The sequence below is a fragment of the Mustela nigripes genome, chromosome 4 (assembly GCF_022355385.1).
Source record: "Mustela nigripes isolate SB6536 chromosome 4, MUSNIG.SB6536, whole genome shotgun sequence".
NCBI lineage: Eukaryota > Metazoa > Chordata > Mammalia > Carnivora > Mustelidae > Mustela > Mustela nigripes.
In genome coordinates this window covers 134,594,881-134,621,965 of record NC_081560.1, presented here as the reverse complement: position 1 = coordinate 134,621,965, position 27,085 = coordinate 134,594,881, and the positions used below count along the sequence as shown (strand labels likewise).

Below are 27,085 nucleotides of genomic sequence, written 5' to 3'. Positions count from 1 at the left end.
TATCAAGTTCTTGAGCCCTGCCTTGCCTCTCCCCACTTTTCACCTACAAAGGTTTCTGGGCCTAGAATTGAACTATTAGTTTTGAAACTTTTAGTGAAGCACCAACTGCTAAAACCAGTGTTTGCTTACTATTCTGTTTAGACTCCAGTTGAATGAAGAAATGTCAGAAGAAAGCATCTTACTAGGGCCCTCAAAGCTGTGCCAAGTTATCTTTAAGATTAAAATTTTATACCTTGAACAATGTAATTTAACAGGAAAAAAGTCAAATGACAATTTTAATAGACTTTAAAACAGTGTACAAGTATAAAACACTGGTTTTGTATTTCAAAAATTGGAGGAAGATATCCAGTCATTAAACAGTCTACAAAACATATGCCAGTAGATTACATAAAAGACTATGTACAATATAAAAAGAGCTGAAAACAGTCTTCACTGTAAAAATAATTTAAAACAAATTTTTCAATTTAAAATATCATCTATAGCACAAACACACATCATGCAAATGGAAAACTAAATAAACTGCATTCTTTAGTGTAGCCAAATTTAATTCAGATTTAAACATCTTTTAGGTAGGGAAGTGGCCATTCAACAAAATTTTTCTCTCTGGCAGTAATGGTCCTAGCTGGGTATTTAAAGAACAGCTATATTTCAAACCCTTTTTAAAAACTGTAATAAATACTAAAGCAACATAGGAATACTTTATAATTTGGGGGTAATGTGGGGTAAAGGTCTGGAAAATAAATTGCTCAGTGCAATTTTATAAAGTATGAACTTTTTTTGGAAAGGCTAAGAAGCTTCTGCAGCTGGAAAAGTTTGATCTCTAGTTTTAAGGCAGACTAAGCTTTTTAAATAAAGGTGTTACAGAAACTAATTTCATTCATTAACTATTCTATTGCAAGTTACATCATGTTGATCTCTGTAATACTAGGCTAGCAGTTTGGTGTCTATTACACCAAATCCTCCCAACAGAAGACCTGTACTTACTGGCTGAGTTATAATTAACATCTTAGTACTTTGGAACCGTAATCAGGGGCCTGTTGCTCCCCTCATTAATGGAAAAGAAAAGCAGCGGTCCAAAATATTACACTCTCCCCAGATGAAGTACCATTATTATAGATTCATAAAGGCTTTGCATATTCACATCTTGGCAGTTTAATACTTGTGGGAAAGAACTGATGCACATTTTACCACAGTGACAGGTATTTAAACAAGGGCAAATATTCTTGAATCGAAGGGTACCCAGGCAGGCACTACTGTTTCTAAAGCAATTGAAAACATTTCCAAAGCATTTATTTTTTTCAGGTTAGTTTTAGGAGCCAATATAGACATTTCACATGTCCACAGGAAGTACAAAAGCCATCTTCATTTCAACAATACAATATTCCTGAAACTCCTAGCACCAAGTCTTACTTTAAAAAGCAAAGACAACAGAGTGCTCTCCCACATACTGTTGACTTCCTTCTACACACTGCATGTCATGAGATTTTTAAAAAGTTAGCTGCCACAAGTTTTGGAAAATGCCAGTGTTTAAAAATAGGTAATTATGCTAATAAAGAATCAAAAGTTTAGCAGAACAGACATTTAAGGAGTTCAAACCATTCAATGTTATAAAGAAAAGTGTGAAAATACCGTTCTTTGGTCTAGATAAGCTGTTCCCTTTAATTTAACATTCCAATGGCTTTTGAAAACTTTAAAATGTTGAAACTCACTAGGCAAGAACAAAATTATATATACATATGGATGTATCATACAAATGAACCTTTAAAAGAAAGTTTTGACCAACAGGTGATTAAAGATACTTAGTACCCTTCTTTTAAAAAAAGTTAGTGTTGAGTGTACAAGTACAGAAATAAGAAGTTAAAAATTACCCATGGGAAAAAAAAAATCCATTTTACCAGTCTATAAATATTACACCTTTCTGGTTTCCTTGCTCTGTTGAATTCACAAGTAAACATTCATTTTGACATGCTAAAGTTCCTAATGCTGGTGGAACAATTCCTGTACCTGGACAATTATTACATTATGATTTGTTTGATGGATAGTTAATGTCTGTTGCTTCCTGTTTCATGGATAGAGCTTCACTGACTGCCTCTTGATCACCGCCACCAATTCCAAATCCAGTTCCTCCAGCTCTGTCATTAACATCAGCTTCATCTTCCAAACCATTGTAAAATTCTTCAATCTCACTTTCATCCTCCAAGTGTTCTTCTAAACTTGGACTCTGGCATGTTCCACTATCACTGTTACTGCCACAAGAACTAGAGGATAAGATGTCATCTTCAGAGTCTGAATATACCTCAGCGCCATGAAAAATATAACGGTTTGGTGGTAAGAACAGATATTGGTTACCTGAAATACAGTAATAAAAGAGAAGTTATTCCCAGTTTTCTAAGACTAATTTGGTCCGATTATAGATTCCAGCTCTGCCTTTTACCTGAATATCCATACTAGAGGCTATTACTATAGTGTTCTTCAAAAACTAAGCACTCACTCCCGGCTGCAAATCTTAGTTCTGTTTTGCATATTTGGGCAATCTCTCTGCCTCCATTTCCTCATCTGGAAAATTAATTTTCACAACTCTATCAACTAAGTATGAATAACTACACAGAACCATATTCAAAAAAGGTTACTTAACCAACTCCTTTGAACAAGAATTCATCACATGAAATATCCAGGCCTGCCGACATTCCTCAGTTCGTGTTCACTGAAAAGAACTTCTCTAAAGCACATGGTATGCCTTCAAAGCACCTTCATTATTTTCAAATACCTTTAATTCCATAATGGCCTCACCACCTATTCAGAAGTGTAGTTTGCAGGCAATGGCATCACCTGAGAGTTTATTAGAAAGTTTAGATTCTCAAGCCCCACCACCCACATACTGAATCAATTTTTACCTAAGTCCTAGACAAAGTATGAGAAACACTGATCTAGCATTGGACGTTAATCTTTCTTTTCCAACCTCCTCCCAAATTTGCATTCATAGTTTTAAGATATGACCTGTGATGGTGAAGACAATTCCTCTCTCCCCTACGTTATGGGTCCCAGGTTAATAGCACCCCTTGGTGTGAACCTGAAATTTTTTTTTAAAGATTTTATTTGAGGTGCCTGCGGGGCTCAGTGGATTGGGCCTTTGCCTTTGGCTCAGGTCATGATCCCAGCATCCTGGATCAAGCCCTAAATAAATCTCTGCTCCCTCCTCTCCCACTACCTCTGCTTGTGTGTTCCTGCTCTGGTTGTCTCTCTCTTGCTGTCAAATGAATAAATAAAACCTTAAAAAAAAAAAAAAAAGTTATACAAGATTGTTTCATTGAAGTTAGAATATATATATTTTTTTACTTTAGGATTTTTCACATACTACTTGATAAAGAGGTCTTATGTGTCAAAACAGGACAGATATGTTATGTTTCTATGCACTAATAAAGTAGCAGAAAGGGAAATTTAGCAATCCTACTTAAAACTGCATCAAAGACTTAAAAGATCTAGAAATAAGTTTAACCAAGGAGGTAAAAGACCTACTATGTTCATGGATTGGTATTAGTATTATTAAAATGTCCACATTATCCAAAAAAATCTCTGATTTCAATCCAATTCCTATCAAAACACCAACAGCATTTTTCAGAACTGGAACAAATAATCCTAAAGTGTTTATGGAACTACAAAGACCCCGAATAGCCAAAGCAACCTTGACAAAGAAAAAACTGGAGGGGATCATGCTCCCTGATTTCAAACTGTACTATGAAGGTATACAGTAATCAAAACAGTACAAATTTAGCACAAAAATAAGACACGAATCTATGGAACAGAGTGTCCAGAAATAAGCCCAGACTTATATGGTCAATTAATCTGTGACAAAGAAGGCAAAAATATGCCATGGGGAAAAAAGACAGTCTATTCCATCAATGCTATTAGGAAAACTAGACAGCTACACAAAGAAATAAACTCAACCACTTTCCCACCCCACATACAAAAATAAACACAAAATGGATTAAAGACCTAAAAGTAATTGGGACTATATCAAACTAAAATTTTACATGTGAAGGAAACCAAAGGAATAAAAGGACAACCTATGGACTGAGAGAAGATACTTAGCAAATGATGTGTCCCAAAAGGGTTAACATCCAGATTATACAAAAAACTCCTGTAACAGCAGCAGAAACACTGGATGAAAAAAACCAGCAGAGGTGCTAAATAGGGGTGCCTGGCTAGCTCAGTCCATGGAGAACATGACTCTTAAGCTCAGAGTTGTTAATCTGAGCCCCACACTGGGTGAAGGGATTACTTAAAAATAAAATTTAAAAAAAAAAAAAAAAAAATGGGTAGAGGCCCCAAGCAGACATTTTCCCAAAGACATGAAGTGCTAAACACATCACTAACCATCAGGAAAATACAAACTGAACCCTCAATGAGATTACCTAATACCTGTCAAAATGGCTATTATCAAAAAGAAGAAAACTGCTGGCACAAATATGAAGAAAAAGGAACTCACAAACTGCTAGTGGGAATGTAACTGGTGTAGCCACTACGGAACACAGTACAGAGGATCCTTAAAAAAAAAATAAACTAGATATAAAAATTTCTGAGTATTTTCCTTTAAAAAAGCAAAAACACTAATTTGAAAAGATATATGTACCCTTATATTCACTGCAATACTTACAATAGTCAAGATACAGGAGCAACCTAAATATCCATCAACAGATAAGTGGATAAACAGATAAAGAAAATGTGTTGTAGGGGTGCCTGGGTGGCTCAGTGGGTTAAAGCCTCTGCCTTTGGCTCAGGTCATGATCCCAGGGTCCTGGGATCGAGCTCAGCAGAGAGCCTGCTTCCTCCTCTCTCTCTGCCTCTCTGCCTACTTGTGATCTCTGTGTCAAATAAATAAATAAAATCTTAAAAAAAAAAGAAAGAAAATGTGTTGTAGATGTTACAATGAAATATTACTCAGCCATAAAGAAGAATAAAATCCTGCCATTTGCGACACAGATGGACCTGGAAGACCTAAAGGGTATCGTGCAAAGTAAAGTATGTCAGAGAAAAGACAAATACCATACAGTTTCACTTACATGTGGAATCTAAAAAGCAAGACTCATAAAAACAGAACTTGTGGTTGCCAGAGAAGGGAGGGTGGAGTGTCATACTAACTTTGTATGGTGGCAGTTCTACACTTAATCATGGTAAGCATTTCCCAAGGTATATAATCACCATGTGAAACACCTGAAACGAATTATTTTGTGTCACCAATATAAAACAAAAAACTGGGTAGATGCTATTCCTAATATTCTGTGGAGAAGGATCAGATGTTTTGCAGATCTGAGACAATACAGCATAGTGATTCAGAGGACAGGCTCTGAGGACAGACCTGGAATCCAAACTGGCTCTTCCATGTCCTGTTATTGCACAAGGTCCTTACACCTCTATAGTCCTCAGTTTCCCCACCAAAAGCAGAGAAATAGTAATAGTTCCTGCCTCATGATATTAAAATCAAATAATGTATATAAATAAAGCAGCTGCCCTATGGTAACCACCCAAATCTGAGTCATCTGTTCTACCAGCTAAAGCTCACCAGACAATGGCAGAGTACAATTTATTTTCCAATTTTCTTCTCAATTCAATGCTTACCTTCTCATTCCCTGGAGGAACACAAGATACAGAGAACACTTTAATTAATACACTGTCTTCCCCTACTGTAAGATACCACTGTTTAAACCTTTTTCTAGGTTAAATTCTCAACTTTACAGTTTCTCTAAACACAACTGTTATATCCAGCTGCCTAAAGCTACCCTCTATCAACTAACCTGCCAAAATTGCTTATCTCTTGCAAATATTTTGTTAAAATAATTACACCTTCAAAATGGTAAAAATAAGGGGCGCCTAGGTGGCTCAGTGGGTTAAGCCTCTGCCTTCGGCTCAGGTCATGATCTCAGGGTCCTGGGATGGGGTCCCGCATCGGGCTCTATGCTCAGCAGGGAGCCTGCTTCCCCCTCTCTCTGCCTGACTCTCTGCCTTGTGATATCTGTCAAATAAATAAATAAAATCTTAAAAAAAAAATGGTAAATAAAATAATTATACCTCCAACAGCATTTCCTTACCATCAAGCCGTTTGCTAATCTGCTCCTTTGCAAGTCTAGCTGGCCAGCACTTCCTCACCGAGTCAGCAACTAAAGTTCTTTCATTTTTCTCCCCAGTATTAGAGCCAACATTCCTCACATCTGGACTTTCCACCTGTTCAGTAACGCTTTCAATGTTCTTAGTAGAATTCTGTCCTTCCTGTGATTTTTCTTCCATACAATCATTTGACTCGGACACACCAGGATTATCAACATTACTCTTAGATGCTTGGTCTAAAAGTTTAACAATCACTGAAGAATGTGGTGGTGAAGTTCTTTCTGGTGAACTTGAGTCTTCTGAAATATTAAGAGGTGTGGGTGGCAACTCTGACAAATGAGCCAATTCTTTCTGTGTTCGTGGAGGTTTTTCAGTAATTTCTGAAAGCTTTACAGGGTTGCAGCAAAGTTTGGCATATTCACCACCTAACCTATGACATAATTCATTTATTATGACATCACAGTCTCCAAGAAGCTCTACATCAAAATGCAGATGAGGCAAAGGTTCTCTATTTATTAATATCTGAGGCACTTCATGGGGTATGGAACCTAAAAATGAGATGAAAAATGCATTAGAAAAAGGGAAGGGAGCTAATAAAGCCACAATAAAAACACTATACAAAATCTAACATGCTCCCATTACCAAAAAAGAAACCAGCCACTACTATTTAGCCAAGCCATCACATTTCCTACCAAGCCATCAAATAAAGAGATGAGAAGTTAAGCATCTTCGTAAAATTTCAGGTCCTGTTTCCCATCACCTGATTAACTTTGAGCAATCTTCTCAGGCTTTTCTACTGTGTACCTCAATTTCCTTGACTGTATAATGGGTAACAGTACTTGCTCACAAGGTTGTAGTCAGAATTCGTCAAGTGCATAGAAGAGCTCTCGGCACATAGTGATGGTTACTCTATCAAAACAGCTCCTGATACAACGTGTGGAAATTCATTCAAATCCATTTTCCACCATTATATACCTGTGTTTTACATCGTTTAAAAATAACTTCTGGATATCAGCAACACACTATTAATACTGCCCCACAGAAAGCTTTTAAGAATGTCTCTGCTTACCTTTAAAGAGAAAAAATAACTAAAAAATAAAGTAAGGTATTCATTAAATTTTATCCTATATTCTGGGCATCTGGGTGGCTCAGTGGGTTAAGCCGCTGCCTTCGGCTCAGGTCATGATCTCAGGGTCCTGGGACAGAGTCCCGCATCGGGCTCTCTGCTCAGCAGGGAGCCTGCTTCCCTCTCTCTCTCTCTCTCTCTGCCTGTCTCTCTGCCTGCTTGTGGTCTGTCTCTGTCAAATAAATAAATAAAATCTTTAAAAAAAAATTTTTTTTTATCCTATATTCTGTCAAAGAATTTCACAGCTATTTTGGGAAGACTGAAACTGATAAAGCCATCACATACAGGTAGGAAAAAAATGCAGAATTATAGAGCTGAACTCCTGTTCAGTGTCATGGTTCAGTGTCTTCCAACTGTTTGCTCTGGCTTGCCTATATGATTGCTCATGTAGAGTTATAATTTAATTCTCTGAAAGAGTCTGATATTCTCGGGACGGTCGGGTTGCTCAGTCTGTTAAACATCCTCTTGGTTTCAGCTCAGGTCATGATCTCAGGGTCCTGAGATCAGCCCATGTTTGGGCTCCCCATTCAGTGTGGGAGTACAGTAGGGAGTCTTTTCCTCCTCCATCTTCCTTCCCCCTGCTGCTCCTCCTGCATGCATATACTCTAAAATAAATAAATAAAATCCTCTAAAAAAAAAGTCTGGGGGCTTCTAGGGGGCTCAGTTGGTTAAACATCTGCCTTCGGCTAAGGTCATCATTCCAGGGTCCTAGGATTGAGGCCTGTGTTAGGTACCCCTGAGGAGACGTCCATGCATTTGCTCTCTCTCAAATAAATAAGTAATTTTTTAAAATCTTAAAAAAAAGTTTGATATTCTTTTCCCCTCACCTTTTAGGGCACACCTCATGCGACTGAATTTAGTCACTCTATCTTCCTCTCCCCTTGCTTCCTCGTTAGAGGGAGAAAAGAGATAATAGGAGAGCAAATGTTAAATATTCCTGAGAGTAAAAGGGACTTAAATTATATTTGAGCTTTCTCAAACACACAAAATCCCTTATGGGTAAAGTTGATCCACATACAATGATTATGACAAGGCATGACTGTTGCTTTTTTTTTTGAGATAGAGAGAGGGAATCCCTAGCAGGCACCATGCCCAGCATAGGACCATATGACCCTGACATTAGGACCCCAGTTCAGACACCCAACTGACTGAGCCACTCCTATACCCCAAGGCATGACTGTTACTCTCATAAAAACAGACCAATAATATCGAGCCCCCAAATACTCTTGAGTATATTACACTTCTAGATTACATTTAATTCTAACTAAACATACAAACTTATTGGAACTAAAAATCAACTACATTTGAACGATCAACAACTATAATCAAATTAAGACTAGAAACACACAGATTAAGGACTGTTTCCTAAGTGTATGTAAATTAGCTGAAGCTAACTCCTATCATAATAGAAACACACTCCACTGAAAAAGCTATTTCCCCTTGTTTTAGTTTTTCCCTTTCCCAAACCCTGCAGCAAAAAATTAACCAATCTCCACAAATATGAACAACACCAAGAAATAAAGTTTGGCTCTTCACCACTCTTTAACCCACAGAGAGAATAAGATCATTGGGGTCCACTGTAGAGACCCACAACCTATGGCAGTCTGTACAGAAATATGCTGTAAAAGTCATCACCAACTTACTTGGAATTAGTGCTACTGGTCTTACTTTCAGGGAAGACCCAATAACAATGAGGAGATCAACTTCATCTTTGTCGTACTTCATGGCTCTATGAAACTGCTCTGGTAAATTTTCACCAAAAAAGACAATCTCTGGTTTCATGATAGCAAGTGGCTCATCTGCTGGGCATCTAGGACAACGAGGAACCACCTACAGGTTCCAGATTTTGGTTGAGACAGGAAAAGGAAAAGCACTCAAGTTAGAAATAATCTACACTTACACACTTCCCAAGAATGCATTTCCAAATTATCAAAGCTGAATCACTATATTGTAGTGAAACTAATATAAATACTATTAATTATACCAGAATTAAAATTTAAAACTTAAAGAATAAAATTCCCATTTTTATTTTCGAACTGAAGTGTAGAAGCATATGAAATAAGCCATGTGTTTAAGTCCGGGGCGGGGGGGAATTATCAAAGAGGAAAAACTATGGATAAATAGTAGGGAAAACTGAATACAACCCTCAATGGCAATGTCACCCATCAATGACTTTACCAACATACAATGAAATACAATGGTCTTACTGTCTAAGTATGTAGCTATTGTAATATCCTTGAAGACCTACATTTGATATTTAAGAGTCCACCACAGATTAAGAAAAACCAACACTTGTATATATGTACACATGACTTAATCCTCTCAAAAAATTTAAGACAGAGATTCCATTTTAATGTGCTCTTCTCCACTCATAATTATGTCTGATTAACTATATATGTGGCTAAGCACATAAAATTTGTCTGATGGTTTTCTCTGCCATTATTTTCCCGTACTTCTTTTTTGGAGGACAGCAATCATACATGAAATAGCTTGTAGAGTAACTTTTTAAATGTTTTAAAATGTTTTAAAGGAATACCAAGAACTAATGAACTAATTTAAAATTCAAAATACGACAGGCACTAAAAGGGAAAGTAAGAGAAACTCTAATATAGCAACACCTCATGTATGATTTGGGTTTTTAATTTTAACTTGGATAATCAACCAATTTCATCATTTTAGAGACATTATAGAGCAGTGTTTTCAACTTAAGGGATTAAAAGGGTCTTATATATTTATTTCATCAGCATTTCCAATGGTGATATTATCTTCCTGGCATCTTTCTGTACTACACACTTTCAGAAAAAAAGAAAAAAATAATAATGTGGAGGCAAAAAAAGAGACCAAAGATATGCACAATTCCTAAAATATGGGTGATAAATTACCTGATTAAAAATATCTCCTCGTACAGCTTCACAGTCTACTTTGTATTTACAAATCAGACAAGATGCTGTTGCAAAGGATCCTAAAAACCAATACACACATGCATTAGTAAATTACATTTCTATTTATTTAAACATACCACAAAGATTATAAAGTCTGACCCCAGAAAAGAGAATTAAGATTCCACAGGGGACTCTCAGGGATGAATAATTAAAATACTTACACATAATAAATACAGACAATCCAGTCCTCAATTGAGATGCTGACATAGTAATACCTTCTAAAGCTATTCTTTTCAATAAAATAAACCAATTCCTCCAGAGCTAAAACTCTAGAGTTGGAAGGCTATAATTGTCTGACGTTAGCTTAATTAATAGTTATACATTAAAAACAAGTTTTTTGTTTTTGTTTTTTAAAGATTTTATTCATCCATTTGACAGAAAGAGGGAGAGAGCACAAGCAGGGAGAGAAATAGACTCCCCGCTGAGCAGGGAGCCCCATGCAGGGCTCCATCCTAGCACCCTGCTATCACAACCTGAGCTGAAAGCAGACACTTAACCGACTGAGCTACCCACGCACCCCAAAAACAGTTTAGATACATAAGAAAATGGACTGCGCCTACTTTAATTATCCCGCAATTAAATGAAAGTCTTCTAATTTCTAAATTCTATACATCTGAACTAACCATTTGTTTAGTTTCATAAACTAAAGAGGTCATGTTTTTCTTACATGTCAATATTACTTTTATAATCAAAGGAGGTTATTTAGAAGAATTTAATGGAATATAACTGCTATACCTTTTGAAACACATTAGGACATTAATCTGTACAATTAATTTGTACAATTAAGTATCAAGGCCAATAGTTCTGGTTAAATTTTTTTGTATTCTACTTTTTAAAATTTATCTAAACTGATAACATGACTAAATAAAAAAGCTTAATCTATTTCTGGATGGCAACCTACTTTCTAATCCTATTTTTTCCTATGAAACTAATTAAATAACAGAAAGCATTCTAAAGTTTACTAACCATGACACTGAATTATCCTCTGGATTCCCGCAACCTGTTCCAGTGTATCTATGTTCTGAGTATAGTTCCGAAGTAGTTTTCCTTCTTTATCTGACAAGGCTATGAATTTGTGACAGAGAGATGGTTGGAACTGTCCAGGATATATTTCCTATATAATGCAAAAGGCAAAAAAATGATTACAGTAAAGAAATAAGTATAACACCTGTCATGTTTAGGTTTAACCAAAAAACTACCAACGATAGTCCCCATGTATAAATAAATTTAAAAATACATGAGCATCTCAAAGCATCTAGATGGTTGCAACACACACCAACAAAAGGATTGCTGCTGTAATATGTATAAAACTCAGCTATTAGTGAACTTTCCCCTTGAAGAAAAAAGTCAACCCATAAGCATCTCTAATAAATGTTAACAGATATCTTAATAAAAGTCAGAAGAAATACACACCTGAGAATTTATCTAATTTTTTGTTGGCTGCAAATTCAGGGTTTTGTTTTTTTTTTTTTTTAAGGAAAAAGAAAAGTTTAAGTTGAAATTAAAGCTATCAAAGATATGGTGACTTCTTTTAAAAACTAAAAGGCACTGTCAACACAATATTAAAAGTTGTTTATTCATCATTCATTATAAATATCAACCTGTTGGAAGTTTAAAGCTAAAGTTTTAATTCCTTACCAAAATTGTTTTCCTTCCACTGCACAGGCACATACTGGTATAGTATAGAGTTGCTCATGAATGCTGAGTTGCTGGATTTTGTGTGTGTGTTTTTCCCCCCAAATAATGCTTCAATGCTGTTTCTTCTTTAAAAACAAAGAATTCAGATATACACATGGCAAAAAGATCAGAGAAAAAGTATCAATTTTGGTCCTCTCAACTTTTGACAGTGTTTTTATTAAATTTCATTTAGTAAGTGACTATGGCAAAGGAAGTTTCTTCTCTACTTTCTTCTTTAAAGTAGTAATGCTACCTACTTCCTTACCATTCATTACAGCCTCTAACCTATTACAATGCTAGCAAAAAATCAGACACAACCGTAGGTCTGTCAATAGGGGACCGGTTGTAGAAATATATTACATCCATAATAGTGGAGTATGCAGCCATTAAAATGAATGTGAGAGGTCTAGATGTACTGACCTGGAAAATGGTCCAATGACATGTGAAAAAAAGCAAGTTAGTCACCAGTGTGTAGAGTTTTGGTTTTGTTGTTTTGTTATTAAGCAAAAATAGAAATTAATATGCACATGTCTATAGATACATTCACACAAACACCAAGTCAAGGATACAACGAAGCTATTACCAGAGGTGGGGAAATGTTCAACTTCTGACGTTATACAAAAAACTTTAATAAGATTATAGAGGACTTTACTTTTCACCTACTTAGTATTTCAAATCTTAAGAAACTCTCTACAGGGATACCTTTTAGGCAAAAATAATAAGCAAATCTCCTAACCACCGCCATATACATATTCCTATGTTACTGAAAATATTATACCAAAACCCCAAAATTCAGCCTCACATCCAAATTTTTATCATGAATTTCACTGACAACTTTGCAATTTAAGAAACAGACAATGCATATAGAAAGAAGTAACAGGTGAAGGGCTTATTAAAGCTATGTTTATAGAAAACTGAAAGCTAACATTATGTTTTGAACCACTACAACATGCTATACTAACTACTGTTTTCTCCCCAGAATGCTTTGTTCTAGTACATTTAAAGGATTAATCATCATAATTATTTACTAAGCTCTCTGGAAATGGCTATTAAAAGTATTTTTTTTAAAAATATTTTTAGGGGGACACCTGGGTGGCTCAGAGGGTTAAAGCTTCTGCCTTCAGCTCAGGTCATGATCCCAGGGTCCTGGGATAGAGCTCCGAATCCAGCTCTCTGCTCAGCAGAAGGCCTGCTTCCCCCCTCTCTCTGCCTGACTCTGCCTGCTTGTGATCTCAGTCTGTCAAATAAATAAGTAAAATCTTAAAATATATAGATATATATAGATATAGATATATAAAATATATAGATATATAGTCATTAAGCATCTGCCTTCAGCTCGGGTCATGATCCCAGGCCAGGGTCCTGGGCTCAAGCCCCACATCAGGCTCCTTGCTTGGCAGGAAACCTACTTTCCCTCTCCCACTCCCCCTGCTCGTGTTCCTGGTCTCACTGTCTCTTGGTGTCAGATAAATAAGTAAAATCTTAAAAACTTATTTATATATACTTATATATATAAATATACATATTAATATATGTAATATATACTTTTTTACAACAAATATTACGATATGTGAGGCTACAGAAAAATGGATTCTAATTTATATATATAAATATACATATTAATATATGTAATATATACTTTTTTTTTTTTTACAACAAATATTACGATATGTGAGGCTACAGAAAAATGGATTCTAATAAGGAACATGAGAACATGCCAAACTCATAACATGAACAAATGACTACCTAGAGAGCAGGTTTGGGGAGCAAGAGTACCAAGACTTTACCCTCCTGGAATGAACTTTTCTGTGTCTTATCATCCCCTATTCCTCTATTTATATATATGTATGTATATGTGTTTGTGTGTGTTTTCTTTTTTCTTTTAAAGTAGGATCCATGCCCAACATGTGACTTGAACTCATCATGCTCTACTGACTAAGCCCGCCAGGTGCCCTCCCTATTCCCTTTTTAAAGAGGAAGGTAAGAAGCACAAAGATGTGCGGGACATCAGATTCAGTTCTACACTCCACAGTTTCCCTTCATGTCCAATCCACGAGAGTTCAGGGTAGTTTAGCCCTTAAAGTTACAAATCAATTTCTGTATTTGGGGATAACTTACGAATATTATAAGCCTACATTTTATTATGTGAGGACCTAAATGACTTGACTCTTAACTCTATTTTCTTCCGAATATATAGTGGACCATGTCTGAACCATAAGATTTAAATACTGTGTTCAGGGGCGCCTGGGTGGCTCAGTGGGTTAAGCCTCTGCCTTTGGCTCAGGTCATGATCTCAGGGTCCTGGAGTCCTGCATCAGGTGCTCTGCTCAGCAAGGAGCCTGCTTCCCTTTCTCTCTCTCTGCCTGCCTCTGACTACTTGTGATCTCTGTCAAATATATAAAATCCTTAAAAAAAAAAAAAATTAAATACTGTGTTCGAACTAAAGGATATAATCTGAAATAATGAAAAAAAAAAAAAAATTACCATGGGAGGGCTTTTAATGGACACTACTCCTAGGACAGATTCTTAACATCAAGTCTGCTAAAAGCCAAATGGCTGAGGCTAAAACTTTCAGATAAAAGTACGGACTGGGAGGCCTTGGTGGCTAAATCAGTTACGCATGTGACTTCAGCTCAGGTCATTATCTTGGGGTCCTGGGCTCCCTGGTCAGTGGAGAGTCTGCTTTTCCCTCTCCCTCTGCTATCCCTCTCTCAAATATATAGATCTTAAAAAAAAAAAAAAAAAAAAAAAAGTCACAAAAGTATGAATTGATCTTCTTTGTTGGAACTGTGAACTTTGTTGGAACTGTCTGTTCTCAGACAGACCATCCCAAATCTCAACATCCTGAAGCATTATTAGGAAAATAATCATGTGAACTAGGCCACTCTGTTACTGCCACAGGGGTACTTATAGATTAGAATGAAAGAACTGGGACCAAATGCTGAAATGCTATTAAAAAGATGCATTGCTTCCATGCAGATGTACCCAGTAACAAGCACAAGAGAATTTCAATCAGTTAAGCTATTAGTTACCACTTTATGAATTTTTAGCATGTACCAGGCATAACAGAAGTCCTTTATTTATTATAATGCTATAGAAGAGGTAAAAACCCACTGAAAAGGTGGGATGCCTAGGTAGCTCAGTCAGTTAAGCATCTGCCTTTGGCTCAGGTCATGATCCCAGGACATGGAACTGAGTCTGCCAGGGAGCCTGCTACTCCCTCCGCCTGCCACTCCCCCTACTTGTGAGCGTGGCCCCCTCTTTCTTTCTTTCTCTCTCTCTCTCTCTCTCTCTCTCGCCAATAAATAAATAAATAAAATCCTCAAAAAAAAAAATTTAACAGTTGGAAAGGCAAACGAAATACAGCAGCGTTTCTATATGGTCCACAAAGAAAAGCACATTTACTATCTGGCCCTATACTGAAAAGGTTTGCTGACTCTATTATAGACATATATATTCCCCATTTTGCAGATGAACAAACTAAAGCACACAAGTAACTTGCCAAAAGTCACAAGAACAAGTAGCAGAGCTGTCATTCAAATAAGTTCTGAAAACAAAGTGTGGTTCTTAATCATTATGCATGCTGCCTTTTCAATTTTGATCCCTCAACATCAAGCTTATTTCTCTTTTAGGCTAATAAGCACCACTACTAGGTACTGTATTTTGCATCTCTTCAAGGAACTGCTGCAAGCTTGAATTCCAATCACTATCTAACTTAAAAACACGCTTCAAGAATGCATGACGTCTCCACAAGTATGAGAAAGAAAAGCATCCCAATGGAAAAAAAACAGCTAAGAATAAATAGGCAATTCAAAGTTATACACATGGCCAAGAGTAAAAAGCAGTCATCCACACTAATACACAAAAACACTAGTATGAGAAGATGCTAATTTTTATCTACTGAGATTTTTAATTGCCTTAAAAACAACTCTAGATATCCATTAATAGGAGACTGATTAAGTATATTGTAGTACAATTATAATACTATGCAGCCTTTTCTTAAAAATGATGTATATCTGTTAAGTGCCATCATGAAACTATTTCCAAGAATATTAAGTAGGAAAAAAAGCAAGGTAGAGAAGAGGATGTGTGATTCTGTTAGTAATTATTTTTAAAATATTGAAAACTTATCATAATATCTTCTATATACACATCCAAGTTTACTCTTTTTTTCCTGGAAGGATACCCAAGAAAATATCTTACCATGGTAACTTTAAAGAGACTGGAGGTAGAGAAGACTGACTGGGGAAACCAACTAACATGTCTTATACAGTTAAAATTTTTTAAACCACATATACAACACACACACACAAACACACATGTGCATGTGATTTTTTTCAAGTATTTTAATACCAATAGTGCACTGTGGAGGGTTTCTTAGGTATGTAGGGGGCAGGGGCATGCTAAATCAGCCTTCTAATACACTTCTGATAGGAGTATATTTTATTCCACCTTTCCAGGTAGCAGTGAGAAAAAACATACCATGACTTTCAGCAATTGCAGTTTCAGGAATTTATCCTAGAAACACTGGGAACATACCAAGAAGGACAATCACAGCAACACTATTTACAATAAAAGAAAAATAGGAAACACCCGAAATGTACACTTGTGGAATTATAGTACACCAGTGGATGAACATTATGACCATTAGAAAGTATTCAAATATCTGAAAGAAAAAATTAAATGCAAAAGACTACAAATCCAGAGCAGCAGACAAAACAGCTCAGTTTTATAACAAAAATATGCATTCAATAAATAAATTTTTAAAAAATACATTTGGGTATAAAACTATAGGTGCGTTTATACATAAGTGACCTACAAAAGCCTAAGTACTAACATTATCTTCAGATAAATGGCACTCTGGCTTTTTTTTTTTTTTTGGGCTTACATTTTTTGATGCAAGGTGATGGGCTGGTTTTAAGAGATTAAGTTTCTAACTACAGAATCTGGTATGTTTGCACATTAACAAAGTGATCATTTTTTGAATATATACAAAGATGTTTGGAATTAAGTTCCTAAAAATTCAGTTCATATTTCCCCCTCTACTATTTGACTTTTAATCACTTTAGGGTAAAGGATATTCACTGAATTCAATATGGGGTAGCATCTACACCTGGGATAGCATCTACACCCTCTGAACAGTCTTTTCTGACAACAGAAAGTTATTTATAGATCCTCAGTTTCACCCTGACTCTTAATATAACCCCTCGTTTTTAAACAATTATCAGTCAATTATTTTAGACCCCTGAAAACCATGACCACAACTCATTATCAATCCTAACCTTTACTATGCATGAGGCTAATGGTTCAGAACACTGCTACACAGCTTTAATGTTGGGCTCTATTTTTCTTATATACAAGAATTCAAAGAGATACCTACAGGTAGGCACACTGTAATACAATGGTGCTCAAACAGGTAGCAATTTTACAGGCGACACTTGGTAATGTTTGCAGGCTTTCTGACTGCCATGACTGGGAGGGAGAGTGTTATTAATAGCATTTAGTGGGAGAAAGCCATGGATGCTGCTAGACAGCCTACAATGCATAGGACAGTTCCTGATAGCAAATAATTATCCACCCCAAAATGTCAACAGATTGAGAAACTTTTCTACTGAGCCAGTCGGAATTTCCCATCTAAATGAAATGTTTCCTTCTCAATAATTATATATAATCACTGCCTCAATTTATGTGTAGAAATTCCTTCCTTCCAAAATGTCTAAATTTCACCAGTAATATTTTTTGATGGTATCATATTAAATTTACTTTCTCATAACAAACTAAAATCATCAGCCATCTTTATGAACTTTCTGGCCAGTTAGAGAAACTGATAAAAAACTTCAGGTTATGAATATTTTATTTATGTACTATTTTGAGAATCTAGTAAAATACTGTGTAAGTTTTACATATCCTTCCCACCCTCCATTTCTGTATATGATCTTTCATTCTTTGTCCTTATTTCCTGCTTAAGCTTTTTCCTATTCATTTTTTAGACCAAAATTAACTCAGTCTATTACCATTACTATCAATTTTAAGTGCTACTTCAGCAACTAAAAGCATTCATTTAGGCAGTGTGAGAATTAAAGTATAATAATCCTATACAAGTAGCAGTTACAAAGATTAATGTATTTGGCTCTTACCGTAACTTAAATGAAAACTCAAAGCAATCATGCAGAATTAAATTTATATAAACAAAACTGCGAAAGGATGCACTTTATAAATGACTAAACTTAATTTTTTTCACTTTATTAACTAAAAAAATATAAAATCTTAAAACTTTTATAGAAGAAAAAAATGCTGCCCCTCAAAATTTTTCTTCTCCCAGGGGCACCTGGGTGGCTCAGTGGGTTAAGCCTCTGCCTTCGGCTCAGGACATGATCTCAGGGTTCTGGGATCGAGCCCCACATCAGGCTCTCAGCTCAGCAGGGAGTCTGCTTCTCCCTCTCTCTCTGCCTGCCTCTCTGCCTACTTGGGATCTCTCTCTCTGTCAAATAAATAAATAAAATCTTTAAAAAAAAAAAAAAAAACAACTTTTCTTCTCCCAGGGGTATGAAAGATGTACACAAGTGATTAAAAACATTATAACACATTAACAGCTGCCATTTTTACCACAACTCACTTACTTTCTCTTATGCATGGTCTAGATTTCTGTTAAGCTCATTTTTAAAAATTCCTATAATTTGTCCTTAGCAGAGTAATTCTGAATTGCTTCTACAGATTCTTACCTATCAAAGCTAGTTTAAGCTCAAACTGAGTATCCAGTCTGTACATCAGACAACTAAAGTTTCTTACCCTTGCTATTTCAATTCTCAGTTACCACATTTTTCCAAGTGACAGGTTACTACTTTACTAGGCCATTTAATATATACTTAAGTTAGTTTGGGCAACGTGTTTCTTCTCAGAACACAGAATTTACAGCAAAAATCTAGTGAGCATTATATAAATGTACCAGTCAATCAACTTTTATCATAAAATATAAGATAATTTCTATTTACTTGCTGGCCCTCTAAGTGTTAATCTCTTAATAACTAGAGCTATTATAATGTGAGTGTCTAAGTCCAACTCAAGAAGCCTATAATTAAATGATACTTCACTTCTTCAAAAATCATGTAGTACCTACTACTAGCAGTGGAATATAAGAGCTTTTCTGAGTTATATAAATAGTCCTTGAAAGTCTGAAAGAAGTGCTCTTTAATTAAAAATCAGGTTCATTTAATTTCTAGATTTATGAAAAACTAGTCAATAATACAAAAGACCCTTATCAAATATACTGAAGTTTAGAAATATTCTAAATTCTAAATTTAGAATATTTATTCTAAATTCTAAATATTCTAAAATTTCTTTCCATAAAACCACTATAGAATAAAAAATAAAAGTTTTCTACAGACTAAAATCTCCTGGACATGGTATAACTTAAACTTAAACTTTACAGGACAGCTCCCCAATAGAAATACGTGAGCCATGTATAAAATTTAAAATTTCCTAGTAACCATATTAAAAACATGAAATTATAATGCTTGACCCAATATCAAAAGCATTATCATTTCTACATATAATCAGTGTATATAAATATATATTATTTTCTATTTTTTTCCACGTATTTCCAAAATCTGGTACATCTTCCACACTTACGTCACATCTCAGTACACTTGTATACTCAACAACCCCATACAGATGAAGGATTCTGAATTAGTGCAGCTCTAGAGACTCTAGAGCAAAATAAAACAAACTTGACTAAAATGCAACCTAAGAATCTTCATCCCTAAAAAGAGACTTTTGAGGCACATCCTCATGTGTTAAACTCTGGCTACCATAAAAATACAAGAGATTACAATCTTTATAACCCATAAAAAAATATTAAAAATCAAAACAGTGATTTTACTTTCATAGGTCTACTCTACTGACCTCTAAAATTAGCCTGAACAATGTAAAGGCCATTACTAAAACACAAACTTGAAAAATATGAAATAGTCTCTTTAAAAATAAGCTCAATCCTAAAATGAAAAGTAAATGATAGTCCCTCCTTCTGGGAAGAAGAAAATTCTGATTGAAATGATTTTATTTCAGTGACCTTACTCTACACCAGTCCTAGGACCCAATTTACTAGACAATGAATGGTAAACTTAAGAAGCCTAAATGTGAATAAAATACATTTTCATGAGAAAAGGTCAAAGAACTAGAAAACTTCATAGTACCTTTGCAAACTTGAAGAATGGTCTTGGATCTTTTCTGAAATATTCAATATCAAACATTGCTTGAGGATCTGGAAGGTCTGGGAAGTCTATTGCAAGGCGAGCATAAATACCATCTCTTGACCTGAAGTCAGGTATTCCACAAGAAACAGAAACCTGGAATATGCATGGCATAATTTGCACAATTCAATCTTCTATCTTTATGTTTATAATTGCTAGTTCATCATATAATTAGGTAAGAGCTGAAAAATATTTTACTTTAAAATTTATTTTGGGGAACAATTTCAAATTCAAATAAAACAAACACCAAAAAAACCAGTATAATGAAATCCATCACATTTTCCATTCATAATGGGGTAAGGAATTTTAAATCAGGCTAATTTTTTTTTTCAGGCTAAATTTTAAACTTAAAGGTTTATGTTTAAAGACATAAAGCAACTGCAATTTGAGGACAGAGTAAACCATTTCAAATTATTTTAACTACAAAGCAGGCATGATTTTCTATCACAGTCAGGTATTTGAAAAAATAAAAATTGTCATCTGGTCAAGGTTCTACTATTTCAATATTAAATTCCTATATTTTCTTTAAAAATTCGGTCATATAATATTTTAAATCTTAACTGACATTTCAAATTGGAATTTCAAAAGTTAATTTTTTGTTTCACAATTTTATCAATTGACCCCACTCTAACCTCAGAGTAAAATAAGCTTGTCTAAATCACATCTGGGAACAAAGTAGAACTATTCTTGATAATTATTTATCATTAAATAGCACTCTTCCTTAACTCAAAATGGCAAAAAGACTAAATCTTACTCCAACAGTTAGTTGCTTGCCCTAGGTCATGTAAGATATTCCGTTCTCAACACACACTAGCCTTAGGTAGCTAGTTAAGTGTGAACCCAAAGTGGGGCTAATGCCACCACAATCATATCTCCTTAAATTAAAATGAAGGGGGGCGCCTGGGTGGCTCAGTGGGTTAAGACTCTGCCTTCTGCTCAGGTCATGATCTCAGGATCCTGGGATCGAGTCCCACATAGGGCTCTCTGCTCAGCAGGGAGCCTGCTTCCCCCTCTCTCTCTGCCTGTCTGTCTACTTGTGATCTCTCTCTCTGTGTCTAATAAATAAATAAAATCTTTTAAAAAAATAAATTAAAATGAAGGGGAGGTAGAAACCTGTTGCCTTCCCAACACTAAGTTACTTATTTATGGATACCAATTTGGTTCCTAATTTCCCCATAAAAATGGAACAAAAGCCCCAATTTTTCCATCAGACAGAGGCTAACACACTGCAACGCAAAAGTATTCCCTGCCTCTCCTTTAGGAGCTGTAGTATAATAAGTAAAAACCTTGCCTTAACTCCACTTACTGTATTAACAAACAGAAGTCTTTTCTATGGTTGCTGGAGGTTTTTAAAGAAATGAACCAGTTTAACAACTGCTATAACATTTTTTTATATTTCTTCTACACAAAAAAATGTTTCTTATAATTGAAAAAAGCCTAAGAAAAAAAAATCACACATCCCTCTTTTACTAGTGTTTTTTATACATCTTACATACCCCAGCTCCTGTCAGAACTATTATTTTTTTGCATTCTTGCAGTAATTTCACAGCATCTTCAATTGTATTAATATCTTTTCTTTTTTTTCTTTTTGGTGGTTCTGAAAGGATATTAATAACAATCTGCCACAGTGTCATATCATCCAATTCAGGTGGAGGAATTGTTTCTGGTAGCAAATCTTTAAGAATTGTACGAGGATCTGTGCCAATCATGAGATGTTGCTGAACGAAAGTATATGGACCTACATCAAGAAGGAAAAGAATTAGAAATAATCCACCGCCAAGTAATTCAAAAATCTCATTTTCTAAAATAATGAATTAGCAACCTTCAAAGTTTTTTTCAAGATAAGAAAAGAAAGCAACATATAGGTATTCATTCTTTAGAGCTAGTGCTCTCTCCCAATGAGAATTAAGGAGATCAAATTAAAAGATGTGCCAGCTCTTACAGCTCTTAAATCCAAACTCTCTTCTCCTATTTTTAAAAATAAAACCAAAATTCACTCTTCAGATCATTATGTTCTTTCAAATAAATATCTGTCATGTAAGACTTAAAAATTTAGTATGTTAACCTGATTTGGGTCAAAAAACTTTCAGAATTATTCAAATGCTGATAATAATTACCTTCATTTACTGAGTAGTTATTTAATGTCAGGAACTGTCAGTTACTAAATCACGTAAGTCTTCATTTAATATGTTTAATAGAGGGACGCCTGGGTGGCTCAGTGGGTTAAGCCTCTGCCTTCGGCTCAGGTCATGATCTCAGGGTCCTGGGATGGAGCCCAGCATCAGAGCTCTGCTCAGCGGGTAGCCCGCTTCCTACTCTGTCTCTTCCTACCTCTCTGCCTACTTGTGATCTCTGTCTGTCAAATAAATAAATAAAATCTTTTTTAAAAATAAAATTAATTAAGAAGACATTAAAAATCACAGTTCGATAAGATATAAAAAGAGATGACTGGCATTTCCAATAAATTTGCCAATTCTATCTCAAAATTTAATTTTAAAACAACTTTTTCTCTATTTCTTTATTACTATCATCCTGGTTTAACCTAAAATCATGTCTTATACCGTAAATACTATAATCATCTCCAATGAACCTTTGCCCCTTTGAAGTCAACCTATATACACAGTACAGATTTTTTTTAAATGATCTTTTAAGAGAAAAAGTGATTTTAAGAGAAAAAGAAGGTCATTATATGATAAGAGGGTCAATGATATCAACTTTTAAATTTCAAATTCTGATTGTTGCTAATATAAAGAAATACAGTTGAGTTTTAAATGATCACGTAACCTATAACTTCGGTCTAATCATTTAATTCTGGTAGCTTTTTTTTGACATTTCCATCCAATTTTTACTTAGATGATCTTGTCTACTGCAAACAGTAACAGCTTTTATCTGTCTTTCTAATACAGAGTCCTTTATTTTTCTTATCTATTATAGTGGCTAGAACCTCTAGGACAATATGGAATTAAAAAAAAAAAAAACTACCAGGATTAAATGTCTATGGCTAAGATCTAGAAGAATACACAATAATTAATAACAGAAGTACAAAAGAGTTCTACAACTCAATAAAGGAAAGGCACCAGTAATAATCTTCAATTCGATCTTAACCAATCTCCCAAAATGACACAATACTGATGCTTTGGATAGTAATTTACCCTGTAATTTCTTAGATCAGTTTTCCAGTTTGAAAAAAACAAAAATAGAGTGAGTATTACAGATACTAAAGAGGAACTAAGTACCACCGTTTAAAGAGTCAAGACACTTTTTCAAAGACTGAGAGCATATTAAGATGGTCATGTTATATTTTGGTATAAAAATCTGATACTGTAGGGGCGCCTGGGTGGCTCAGTAGATTAGGCCTCTGCCTTCGGCTCCTCGGGTCCTGGGATTGAGCCCTGCATTGGGCTCTCTGCTCAGCAAGGAGCCTGCTTCCCCCTCTCTACCTGCCTCTCTGCCTACTTGTGATCTCCGTCAAATAAATAAATAAATAAAATCTTTAAAAAAAAAAAAAGTTAAAAAAAATCTTGATAGTGTTCTCTCCATCAAAATACCTTCCTATTTTATCCATACTTAACATTTACTGAGCACAAACTGTGTGCCAGGTACTTTTCTAGACAGCAACAAAATGCTATACCATACAGTCAAAAATCTCTGCTCCCACGGAGCTTATATTCTATATACAGGAACTAAAACAAAAAAGTTAGATACAGAGCCTATTAAGAAGTGGTAAGTACTGGGGCGCCTGGGTGGCTCAGTGGGTTAAGCCGCTGCCTTCGGCTCGGGTCATGATCTCAGGGTCCTGGGATCGAGTCCCGCATCGGGCTCTCTGCTCAGCAGGGAGCCTGCTTCCCTCTCTCTCTCTGCCTGCCTCTCTGTCTACTTGTGATTTCTGTCAAATAAATAAATGGAATCTTTAAAAAAAAAAAAAAAAGAAGTGGTAAGTACTAATGAAAAAAAGAAAAAAGGACAGATTTGAATTGAGAAAGAGCAAGATACTCTAACTGGAGAAAAACACCCCACACAGAGCAGGTACAAGTGAAGAACTGGAGGAGAGCGAAGAACCTGAGAAATACCAGATGCCAGCTTTCATGGGCTTATTTAGCTGTTCAAAAACAAAAACGGAACAAAGCACTAGACTTTTCCCCGGAAACATAAGCGGACACTAAATCTCAGGAAACACCTAAAAACCTCATCACCAGGTTTTAAGGGTACAGAAAACTTTATTTTTAGTTGACTTTAAAAAATACACAGAGTACATTCTCTAAAGCTCTGAAACCATACCTATCCGTGGCCTTGGAGTCCAGTCACTAGAGCTTGCATGTGAGGCTCTATCATCCTCATCACTTTCACAGGAATGAAAACCATTGGTGATTATTTCATCATCAAAAAGAAGGTCATCTGCAAAAGAACCCAAAGTAACTCGAGGTTGCTGAAACAAGCTGCATCTAAAATGTATGAAGATCTGTAACAGTTATGATGCAGTGATTGAATAAACCACTGAACATTCATTCATAGTGCCTAGGTTAAAAAATGCCTCCTGGGTCAGCCTGCACCATTCAAAGGAGCAGTATATACACATCTTTACAGATTCTGTGCACAATCATAAAACTTTAAGTTCATCAAAATCTAGAAATAATTATACTTAATCAAAACACAAAAGTTGGGGCGCCAGGGTGGCTCAGTGGGTTGAGCCGCTGCCTTCCGCTTGGGTCATGATCTCAGGGTCCTGGGATTGAGTCCCGCATCGGGCTCTCTGCTCAGCAGGGAGCCTGCTTCCTCCTCTCTCTCTGCCTGCCTCTCTGCCTACTTGTGATCTCTGTCTGTCAAATAAATAAATAAAATCTTTAAAAAAAAAAAAAAAAACCACAAAAGTTCTTGGGGTCCCTGGGTGGTTCAGTGGGTTAAAGCCTCTAACTTTTGGCTCAGGTCATGGTCTCAGGGTCCTGGGATCAAGCCCCACATCGGGCTCTCTGCTCACTTGTGATCTCTGTCAAATAAATAAATAAAATCATTTAAAAAAACAAATAAATAATTTTTTTTAACAAAAAACACAAAAGTTCTAGTTACACTGAATTTACTGATCAAAACAGGAATTCATGAAACTTGTCAAAAACTTCACAAGTCATTCAAACCTATGACTATGCCCTTCTCATATAATACTAGATGTACAAAGATATTTTTGTGTGGTTTCCCATATTAAACTGTTTACTGAAATCAAGGATCGATTTACTAACCTAGACCTTAATGCACACGTATAGTCAAATGGCCTGCTGACTGGATTTATTGATAAAGACGAACACCCATCCAGGACAGAAACTCCTCAGACTGAAAATATGAAAACCCTCAAAGATGACAGGACATGACATACACAACACACACGTGTTTTAGCATACCAGAAAAATGTCAACTCATGTTTCGGGGTTACGGATATACATGAACATACAAAATTACACCTAATCTAAAAAATTCTAAGTATATAATCAGGGGGAAAAGTACTATTTATATTAAATAGTCTTAAAGTACCATCATGCTCCAAACCCAGCATTAACTGCACCAAAGAACGGTAATGTCTTTTAGAAAAAGCTATGCTTTTCAAATTTTGCAGACTATGACTTTAGAAACAGCTCTGCTCCCTAAAATTTAAACCAAGTTTAAAAATAAAGATACTAAAAAAACAAAAGAAAAAAAAACAAAAACAAAAAAACGAACTGCACAGGTGTGTCAGTTTGCAAAGACAACTAAGGCTGCTGCAAAAGACCAGCAAAAGTTGCAGATTTAACAGTGCAGGTAGGGGTGTGGAAAAGCGAAAGATGTTAAACAAAGGCAATATGCTAAAGAGAGTAGGAGGAGAGGGAAACTTACTTTAAAACCAACTGCGGGAGCTTAGCCGCCCGGCGGCTGCGCAAAGCGCGAGGCCGCCCAGGCGGGCCGCGGAGGGAGGGAAAGAAGGAGCAGAGGGAGGGAGTACTCGAGCCGCTCGAGCAGCCCGGCCATCAGCCGGAGAGGTGCACAGTCGAGGCCAGTGGTGGGGAAAGGGACGCCACAGAACCAGACCTGAGCCCCCAGCCCGCCTCAGAGAACGCCCCCAACCCCATACCAGAAGGGGCCCCAAGAGAGGGAGGAGGGGATGCGCAGTCCCTGCCGCCCGCGCCCTGCGCACCTCGGTACCCAATCGCTGCCGCCGCCGCCTCTTCCTCCTCTTCGCCCTCGTCGTCGTCGTCGTCGTCGTAGAAGTCGTCGGCCGGCGGCGGCTCCCGGGATAGGCCCTGTAGGCCCGGCCCATTGTCTCCTTCTCCGGCCGTCGCCGCCTGGGCCTCCCGCTCCCCGCCCGCCGCCGCCGCCGACGCCGCCGCCTCCCGCCACAGAGCCGCCGCCGCCGCGGGGCAGCCCCCGGTCGCCGCCGGCACCTCACGTTCAGGGGCCGCCCCACCGGGCTCGCCCGGGCTCCGCCCCAGGCCGGGACAGTCTTTCCGTGGTCTCTTGCGAAGTGGCTCCCCGACGGGCGGCGACGCGGCCTCCCTCTCGGCCGCCACCGCCGAGGGGGAGCCGCCGGGCTGAAGGGCGAGCGCCGCCTCGTCCGCCATCTTCCAACTGCCTCTCTGGCCCTCCTCCCTCGCCTCCTCTGCTCCCGCTCGACTCGCGGCAGTGGCGCCCCCGCGGCTCCGGCTGCGGGAGATTTAAACCCCGTCACGTGACCCGGTCCTCTTCGCCCCCGCCCTCCCGCCGCTCCCGCCACCCACGCGGGCCGGACCACAACACGGCGGGTCACGTGGCGGGCGGAGGCGGCGTGGGCTGGGAGGAAACGCGGCCCCACCCCTCTGCGGCAGGCGCGTCTGGCAGCCAAACCCGCCCATTTCCCCAACTTCTTTTCAAAACTGGCGTCAAATCGCTGTCGCCCGGATGGCTTAAGTTTTGGTTCACACTGTGAGTCTCCACTGAAGTCGGAAGTGCACACCTTGCTTGCCTTAGGCTTTTCCAGGTTTAAACTAAGA

The 27,085-nt window shown here is 37.0% G+C and overlaps 1 protein-coding gene across 2 annotated transcripts; it reads right to left on the bottom strand.

Moving 5' to 3' along the window:
- Positions 1 to 246: 246 nt before the first annotated feature.
- SIRT1 (sirtuin 1) lies at positions 247 to 26,801 on the bottom strand. 2 transcript variants are annotated; one of them, XM_059397535.1, is made up of 9 exons: positions 26,254 to 26,801; positions 24,375 to 24,491; positions 21,593 to 21,834; positions 20,040 to 20,192; positions 11,137 to 11,284; positions 10,111 to 10,190; positions 8,872 to 9,058; positions 6,087 to 6,650; positions 247 to 2,349 (listed from the first exon to the last, which is right to left on the bottom strand). In XM_059397535.1, the coding sequence occupies exons 1-9, from the start codon at positions 26,675 to 26,677 to the stop codon at positions 2,021 to 2,023; spliced, it is 2,244 nt and encodes a 747-aa protein (XP_059253518.1). In that variant the 5' UTR covers positions 26,678 to 26,801; the 3' UTR covers positions 247 to 2,020. The 2 variants fall into 2 exon arrangements, with proteins under 2 accessions (XP_059253518.1, XP_059253520.1); XM_059397537.1 differs by lacking the exons at positions 20,040 to 20,192; positions 21,593 to 21,834; positions 24,375 to 24,491; positions 26,254 to 26,801 and adding an exon at positions 11,809 to 11,914.
- Positions 26,802 to 27,085: the final 284 nt, after the last annotated feature.

What these genes read in the sequence shown, in the direction of transcription:
- SIRT1 (XM_059397535.1), bottom strand. Translation starts at nt 26,677, where the DNA reads ATGGCGGACGAGGCGGCGCTCGCCCTTCAGCCCGGCGGCTCCCCCTCG. An exon ending in GACTCCAAGGCCACGGATAG is followed by an intron (nt 21,835 to 24,374) that starts GTATGGTTTCAG and finishes TTCTTGATGTAG; the next exon opens with GTCCATATACTTTCGTTCAG. An exon ending in ACCAGTAGCACTAATTCCAA is followed by an intron (nt 6,651 to 8,871) that starts GTAAGTTGGTGA and finishes TCTCATTTTTAG; the next exon opens with GTTCCATACCCCATGAAGTG.